Raw genomic sequence first — 9183 nt, 5'->3', positions numbered from 1 at the left:
AGTCTCTCCCCCTCCCAGCTAGCTGTCCAGGGAGAGCTCATTCAGACTCTGCTCACATCCTCCCCTCCCCGGCCGAGAATTTGTCTTTGGAGCAAAGCCCACTCCAGATGTTACAAACTGCATGAGTTCTCATAAGTTAGCTTGTTTACTGGCCTTGTAACTCTGTCATGCCTATTGAGAGTGGGCATGGCAGGGGCAGGGGAAGAGGGGACTTCTTCTTGGGCTAGGGGTGGTGAGGGTTCCCTTGAAGGTATCTCTGCTACTGACACAGGCCCCTGCAGCTTGGCAGGTGCTTGGTGGGAGGGGCCGGGCACTCAGGAACAGCGGCTGGCAAGTCGGCCAGTCAGAGCGAGTGCTCAGACGGCAGAGCAAGCTAGGTGCTTTCTTCCCCGGGTGGGAGGGGAACTCACCCAGCTGCACCTCTGACCCCTGGGTCCTACTGACCAAGGACAACCCTGGGAGTGGGGTGTGGTGAGGGAGCAGGGTCGGGGCACAGTAAAGAACTGTGGTTGTAGAACTCAAGAACATGAGGCAGAAGACACTGCGCCATTCAGTGGGTGTGGGTGTCCTGCTCACAGGTTTCTGTTTATGATGAATCCTGCTTGCAGCAGTTCCCCTAATTAATGTCGGGTGATTTCCCTCCTTTCTTTCCTACACTCAGACTCTGTGCTTGCGAGTGAGGAAGTATTGCCTCTAAGAGGCACCCAGGAGTGGTGTGTAGTTTTTCCAGGTTATTGGGTGGGGGCTTGAGCCGGTTCTGTGTTGTACTGTTGAAAAGGAACTTCTAGATATTGAACCCGGCCCTGGTTGCTGCCGCTCCACCTAGCAGAAGGGTTACACATACTTATAGCTTCCTTTCACAGGAAACAAGCTGACAATGTCACCGCCACATGGGCTTTTCCTTTGACTGGTGGAGAGAGAGGAGCCCATTTCGAGTCTTTGATCTCTGATCATCACACACAATGACCACTTGCCTTCAAATATGCATGAATTAGCAATTTCCTGCTAAAGTGCTTCATTTGCATTACATGATTATTTCTTTCTCATTTGACGGGTTATTTAGTTACAGGGGTATATACAATGTAAATGTTTTCTATTACAGTCTAGCAGGATACAGATCAGTGAAAACAATGCATGTACCATCCCACAGTTTTCATGAAGTTTAAACACCAAATAAATTTACAACCACTTTGATCTATACTAATGCACAAGTGAACTGGCCTGGGGCTTTGGCATGAGTTGGAACCTGATCTTCCAGCATCACAGTAGCCAAGCCAAGAACAGGGTCTGAGACAGGGCCGGCTCCAGGCACCAGCTTGCCAAGCAGGTGCTTGGGGCGGCCACTCTGGAGAGGGGCGGCACGTCCAGCCATTTGGCGGCAATTCCACGGATGGTCCCTCACTCCCGCTCGGAGCGAAGGACCTCCCGCCGAATTACCGCCACAGATCGCGATTGCGATCGCGGCAGCTTTTTTTTTTTTCCGCTTGGGGCGGCAAAAACCCTGGAGCCGGCCCTGGCCTGAGACCACATGTGGATTGTCACAATTGTCTGTGTTTCTTTAAAAAGAGATGGGTTTTTTTTAAATATCACAAAACCATGTGACTTTTCTGACTTCCTCCTGTGCTCTTTCACTTTCACGTTCACCCTGTCACTGCAGTAGAGAGAGGCATATGAAATGCTGATTAAAAATCATTCAAAATTAAAGTCTGCAAGATCTGAGGAACATCAAGGAGCTGGGGAAAAACTTTAATGCCCTGAAACAACACTGGAAATATGTAATGAAAAAACAAACAAACAAAAAGACCTTCTGGCTTGACTCTGAGGAAGGAGAAGCTGGGAACTCCCCACAGACTGACTCTGATGAGAAGCTTCTGCCAGTTTAACCAGGTAGGTGAAGCACAAACACACCTCCTCTTAGCTGTATTGACATGTCTTTATTGCTGTAACTCAGGCCGCAGCATGTTCCAGCTCTACGTATAGGCAGAAGGGACCAGGAATATCTGGTAATTAGCTTCAGCTCTGCCCCTGTAGTGAATGGTGGTCCCAGTAGCGTAGCTAGTGGGGTGCCCGGGAAGCAGCCGCTTCCCCTCAGCACATTTCCCAACAGCGGCGCCTGCCGGGCCGACGCTGGGGTCAGCACGGCCGGAGGAGCAAGGGGGCCAGCTCCTCGGCCATCGCGCCCCACACGGCCCCAACATCGCCGCAGGCACAGCCACCTCCAGCGGCGGCTCAGGGCTCGGCGGCCAAGCACTCCCCACCCCGAGCCGGAGCCGGAGCTGGGATCCGCCCACAGCGCGGGGCCGGGATCGGCCGGGGACAGGTGGCGGCACAGGACAGAAGGTGAGCGGCGGGGGTCCGGTGCCTTGCACTGGGGGGTCCCCTCCGGGCTAGGGGCTCCCCGGGGCCAGGCCCGCAGGGCAGGGGCGTAGGCCGCGCTGTCTGGACGGGGGGCCCTGGCGCAGCGCAGGAGCCTGGAGCCTGGGGCGGGGGGGACTGGACCCCGCGGGTGAGGCCGGGCGGCGAAGCCCGGCGGGGGACACCTGCAGAGCGGGCTGGGCAGGAGAGACTCTCCCGGGACCGTGGGGGGACAGGGGTATCCACACCCCCAGGAAGCCCGCAGGAGTCCTGAGCCAGGCCCCGGGGTTAATCTGGGGGAGGAGCCAAGGGGGGGGCGTGGCCAGAGGAGGAGCCAAGGGGGGGGCGCCTTTTTTATGTTTGCTCCCCCTACACTTAGACCCTGGCTATGCCACTGGGTGGTCCTGTCTCTTTACAATTCAGGTGTAATCAGGGGACCAGGTGTTGTCACTAGGGGGAAGCCACATCCTTCTTGTGTGAGAAAGCTATCTGTGATGTAAAGGGTCAGCACAGAGCCCTGAGCAACATTGCTTCAGCACCCCGTGCGGTGCATGGGGAAGGGAAAGAGGGATCTCTCCACCACAGGGTGCGCCTCGGTCCCAAATTAGGCTGGAGAACTAACTGTGAGAGTTAGGCCATGCTGGATTCCTAGGACCCAGCCCCATGATGGAGGAGGATTCCCCCTCCCCAAAATCCTGCTCTTCCGCTGCACAGTCTGATGGCTGGAGAGTCACATGGTGAAATAAATTTCTTTATAATAATAAATAATAAACAAATAAAAATATTGAAGAAATAACTCTCCTCCCTGCCCCCGCTCTTGGGCCTGACCCTGCCTGCATTGATGTCAATGAGGGTTTCACCACTGTCTTGAATCAGTGAAGGATCGAGTTCTTTGTGTCTCAGTTTCTGTGCCTGCCAAAAGCGGGTTATTAACATTCACTCACCTGCTGCAACAGGGAATGGTAGCAATCGATTTTTTCAGTCCTGTGAAGATGTAAATTGCTAAGAAAATAGGAAGATGTGGATTTAGAACAGCATTGCCTATTTGTGAGAAGATTCTGAAATATGCTAATGTCCCTAGAGGAGTCACTCCCATGACCCTGTTGAAAATATTTTTACACATTCCAAACACTGGCTCATGAATTGTCACACTTGTATGTTTAACAAACTACAAAATAGACAAGCTGTGTCAGAAGAAACATGGCCAGTTCTCCAATATCTGGAAGCAAAATATCATGTTACACACACAAATCAAGGTCTGAACAATTTTGAAACCCACTGAAAGATACAGAAAATGTAAATTTCAGAAAAGGCCCCACGAAATGGATCATGGTAAGAATATACAAAGCACTTAAACTCAGCAAATGGAAGAAACCCAAATGACAGAGGAGAGAGAAAGAGAAGGGAGACATAACTCCATGTCAGTTTATTATTGAAAAATAAATGTTGGTTATATTGTTTAATTGCTCAAACTTTTTATAGTGAAGACAAAGGGTCTGTCTATACTGCAATCCCAGGGTCTGACTGCAGTTCACATAGACAGAGCCAAGCTAATTATAATCTAGCTAGCTTGGGTATGAAGGGAATTAAAGGAACTGGCACATGAAATTGCAAGCCCAAGAGCAAGGATTTTTAATGAATCTGTAAACTAGGGAGTTGGACCCTATGGCTGGAGAATTGCTAATATAGTTCCTATTTTTTAGAAAGGGGAAAAAAGTGATCCAGGAAATTACAGGCCTGTAAGTTTGACCTCAGCTGTACGCAAGGTCTTGGAACAAATGTTGAAAGAGGAAGTATTTAAGGACATAGAGGCAAATGGCAATTGGGATAAAATACATGGTTTTACAAAATGTAGATTGTACCAGACCAACCTGATCTCCTTCTTTGAGATAATAACTGATTTTCTAGACAAAGGAAATGCAATAGATCTAATCTACCTGAATTTCAGTAAGACATTTGATACTGTTCCACATGGGAAATTATTATTTAAATTGGAGAAGTTGGGGATCAATTTGAAAATTGAAAGATGGATAAGGAACTGGTTAAAGGGGAGACTACAACGGGTGATCCTGAAAGGTGAACTGTCAGGCTGGAGGGAGGTTACTAATGGAGTTCCTCAGGGATCAGTATTGGGACCAAACTTATTTAACATTTTCGTTAATGACCTTGGCACAAAAAGTGGGAATGTGCTAATAAAATTTGCTGATAATACAAAGAAGTTGGCAGGCATTGCCAATATGGAAGAGGACCAGAATATAATTAAGATGATCTGGAAGACCTTGTAAACTGAAATAATAGAAATAGAATGATATTTAATAGTGCAAAGTGAAAGGTCATGCATTTAGGGACTAACAACAAGAATTTTTTCCTATAAGCTGGGGACGCATCAGTTGGAAGTAACAGTGGAAGAAAAAGACCTGGGTGTATTGGTTGATCACAGGATGACTATGAGCCGCCAATGTGATGCGGCTGTGAAAAAGGCTAACATGATCCTGCGGTGCATCTGGTGAGGTACTTCCAGTAGAGACAGGGAAGTGTTAGTACCGTTATACAAGGCACCAGTGAGACCTCATCTGGAATACTGTGTGCAGTTCTGGTCTCCCATGTTTAAGAAGGATGAATTCAAACTGGAACAGGTAGAGAGGAGCTACTAGGATGATCCGAGGAATGGAAAACCTGTCTTATGAGAGGAGACCCAAAGAGTTTGGCTTGTTCAGCCTAACTAACTAAAAGAAGGCTGAGGGGAGATATGATTGCTTTCTATAAATACACCTAGGATGACCAGATCGCAAGAGTGAAATATCAGGACACATTGGGCGAGCGGGGCGGGGGGAGGGGAGAGGACGACAATGACAGACACAGGTGCACAAAGCCATGAGAGGGGGCCCTAGGAAGCTGCGAGAGGGGGCCCTAGGAAGCTGCGAGAGGGGTTGTACGGCCCCTGCTGCAGCCCGCACCACAAGCCACAGGGCAAGGACAACTATTGAATTCAATGAGAATTTTGCATGTGAATTGATGTACCTAGTTCTGAGATTATAAAGCCAGAAGGGATCCGGTGATCACCTGGTCTCACCGCCTGTGTAGCACAGACATAGAACTTTCCCAAAATAATTCCTAGAGGATAGCTTTTAGAAAAAGCTTTTAGAAAAACACCATGACCCTTAGTATATTGTTAATCGTTAATTACTCTTACCACTGAAAAGGTATGCCTTCTATCCAGTCTGAATTTGTCTAGCTGCAACTTCCAACCATTGGATCATGCTCTTTCTCTGCTAGACTGAAGTGCCCATTATTAACTATTTGTTTCCCATGTAGATACTTACAGTCTATGACCAAGTCACTTCTTAACCTTCTTTTTGTTAAGCTAAATAGATTGAGGTCCTTGAGTCGATCACTATAAGGCATGTTTTATAATCCTTTAATCAGTCTTGTGACTCTTCTCTGAACACTCTCCAATTTATCAATATCCTTCTTCAATTGTGCACTCCAGAACTGGACACAGCATTCCAGCAGTGATTGCACCAGTGCCAAATACAGAGATAAAATAACCTCTCTACTCCTGCTTGAGATTCCCCTATTTAGGCATCTGGTCACCCTATTTCTGTATGCATTTCTCCAGGTTTTTTTGTAAAAATCAAAACTGAACTGCCCCAGAAATTCTGGCATGTGGAATCATCGTGAAACTCGCATGGCTCCAACCCTGCCAATGAACCTTTAGATCCACTGCACAGACTTCTGCCACATCAGCTAATGGAGTAAGTGATGGCAGAGGCAGTAGGTTGTCATCCTATATGTGATAGATCAGCTCTATAGGGGGATGAGACACTTTTTTTGCCACTGGGTTTCACAGATATCTGCTGACAGAAGAGGAACTGTGAAACTCAGGAATCCTGGGTCTATTCCAGGCTCCTGAATGGAGTGGTCTCTAGTAGTCAAAGACCCTTCTTCCCCGTCCCCTCCAGTCTATATCTATCCTATTGCTGTCTAACCCGCCCCAGCTCCTCATCTGATTTCAACTGCCCCCCACTACCGCTCTGGATTCCTTGTCCCAGTTTCCTGGTCCTGTCTCACTCTCCTCTCTCCCCGCCCCCATCCCTCAGATGGGATGTTCGTTCCAGACTGGCGAAATTATAAGGCTTCCCAACATTTCAACACTTCCCATTCTAAATTTTCGGTTGCTTAACTATAGGCTAGTTCTGCCCACAACAAAGCATATTCAGAACCTCTGATTAAAGGGATGATAAGTGTAGCAACCTCCATCATAGCTAGTCACCAAAGATTGAACCCGAGCCATCCAGACTTAAAAGCATGAGCTTCTACTACTTGAGTTCAAGATATAACTCCCTTAGCTGGTAGCTATACAGTTATCCTCTAAAAATCCACCAGAGGAGGGCACAAAACACAGGTTGGACAGTGAATTACAAAAGTGCCAAATATTATTATATAGACCTGCAATACTTTTCACAATGAACATCAGCGGGGGATAAACTGGGAGTTAAAGAATATTTGGAAAACAATTTTAGAATAACATTCAGTGCTGTGGTTTAAAAAAAAACCTGTTAAAACTCATAACTTAGCAGTATTCAGTGTTTGAAAAAAAATAACTTCTAGGAGCTATGGGATACAAGTTAAGAATGTTGAAACAGGAAGATGTTATGCTTAGTTACCACTTGAGCAAGATGGCGTGCTATGTAATACTTGCAAGATTTCACTGTAATGTTTTACAATATATAGCAGCACAATGCTGATTCCATTGATATTGTTGAGCAATTCATGCTGATTTTATTTCAGCCCACATCTTAATAGTTTTGAATACTCTAGATCACAATTTTCAGCTCAGTTGGTCTGAACATGCAGAGCTTTAAAACTGCTATGCTCCAAACTGTATATTAACTACAATTTTATAAACCTGCATGTCAGAGAACTGTGTGCCACTACTACTAGACAGTGGCACAAGGCAATTCAGTGTGAATCACAGAAATGTAGGACTGGAAGGGACATCAACAGGTCATCTAGTCAAACCCCTGCACTGAGGCAGGACTGAGTAATAACAACACTAGACCATCCTTGACAGGTGTTTGTCTAACCTCTTAAAAAACTCCAGTGACTGCTATTCCATAACCTCTCTAGGTAATTTGTCCAGTGCTTAACTACCTTTACAGTTAGGAAGTTTTTCCTAATGTCTAACCTAAATCTCCCTTGCTACAATTTAAGCCCATTGCTTCTTTTTCCTGCATGTCCTGAGTGGGACGGGGGTGAGTCCAGGCAGTGGGATTGGCGGGAGGGAGGTTGAGGAAGTCGGTGGGTGTGTGGGGATGGACCTGGGGAAGCAGGGTGGAGGAACTGAGGGGGACAGGACTGGGACTGGGGGAGTCGGGGGGGCTGAGGGGGATGGGACAGGACTGGGATGGGGGGAGTAGGGTAGGGGCTGAGGGGAGCATGAATGGGACAGGGTAGAGAGCTGTGTAGAGTGGGGCGGGGCGGGGGAGACAATGGGGCTGGGCTGGGGTGGGTCAGGGGGTTGGGGAGAGGGACAGGGTCTGGAGGGGATGAGACAGAGGGGAGCAGGACTGGAATGGGGGGAAGTTGAGGGGGTGGGACAGCAGGGGGAGCGATGGGGGTGGGATGATGGGGGAGGCTGAAGAAGAGATTTGGGGTAGGGCAAGGCTGAGGGCAGTGGGTTGGGGGGAGCAGGGGGAGTGTGGGGGGGCTGTTGGAACGGGGGCAGGGACTGAGGGCAGTGGGTTCGGGGTGGGAGGTACAGGGGGGAACTGCGGGGGAGGCTGAGGGAACAGGGTCAGGGTGGGGGCTGAGGGCAATGGGTCGGGTGAGATGATCGGGGGGAGGGGAGGGACTGTGGGGGAGGCAGAGGGAACAGGGTTGGGGGGCTGAGGGCAGTGGATTGAGGGTGGGGGGCACAAGGGGGACACTGCGGGGGAGGCTGAGGGAACAGGGTCAGGGTGGGGGCTGAGGGCAGTGGGTCGGGTGAGATGATCGGGGGGAGGGGAGGGACTGTGGGGGAGGCAGAGGGAACAGGGTTGGGGGGCTGAGGGCAGTGGATTGAGGGTGGGGGGCACAAGGGGGACACTGCGGGGGAGACTGAGGGAACAGGGTCAGGGTGGGGGCTGAGGGCAGTGGGTCTGAGGGGAGCCCCCCCAGAGGGACCTGCCAGGGGGCCAGGTGAGCCCAGCAGTGCTTACCTGGAGCGGCTCCCAGGAAGCATCCAGCAGGCAGGTCCCTCCCAGTCCCTCTGGCTCCTTCCTACGGTTGGGTCAGGTCGGGTCGGGTCGAGGGGAGGGGGGCAGGGGCGGGGGGTCTCTCTGCCCGAGTCTACAGGCCCCGCCCCGCTGCAGCACGCAGGGGAGCAAGACCTCCTCGCTGCCGCTCTGTGTGCCGGGGCAGGGGGAGGGCTGCGCTCTGCAGGCTCCTGCCGGCCGGGCGGGGGGCCCCGTGGGCTGACACCACCACGCCGGGAGCTCAGCTGCGCGCTGCCCCAGGGCCCGGGGAGGGAAGGTGAGTGGCGCCGGCGGCGCCGGCTTGCCGCGGTCCCCCTCATATAGGGTGACCAGACGTCCCGACCAATGTAAGGTCGGGACGCAGGACAAGTCCCCTAAAATCGGGACTGTCCCGATAATATCGGGACGTCTGGTCACCCTAAATACACCAGAGGGATAAATACCAGGAAGGGAGAGGAGTCATTTAAGTTAAGTGCCAGTGTGGACACAAGAACAAATGGATGTAAATTGACCATCAACAAGTTTAGGTTTAAAATAAGAGGAACGTTTCTAACCATCAGAGGAGTGAAGTTCTGGAGCAGTCTTCCAAAGG

The 9183-nt window shown here is 50.1% G+C and overlaps 1 protein-coding gene across 1 annotated transcript in view; it reads left to right on the top strand.

Annotated features, from left to right (window-relative positions):
- The first annotated feature begins 1860 nt into the window (after nt 1–1860).
- Nucleotides 1861–9183, top strand: part of LOC135885255 (butyrophilin subfamily 2 member A2-like) — a 54992-nt gene continuing 47669 nt past the window's right edge. The window contains 3 exon segments of the mRNA XM_065412882.1: nt 1861–1887; nt 2207–2263; nt 2265–2340. Of these exon segments, the coding sequence (XP_065268954.1) occupies nt 1861–1887; nt 2207–2263; nt 2265–2340 (160 nt within the window).

This window comes from Emys orbicularis, chromosome 11, assembly GCF_028017835.1.
Source record: "Emys orbicularis isolate rEmyOrb1 chromosome 11, rEmyOrb1.hap1, whole genome shotgun sequence".
NCBI lineage: Eukaryota > Metazoa > Chordata > Testudines > Emydidae > Emys > Emys orbicularis.
The sequence above is the reverse complement of the archived record's forward strand: the minus strand, read 5'-3'. Positions and strand labels throughout refer to the sequence as shown.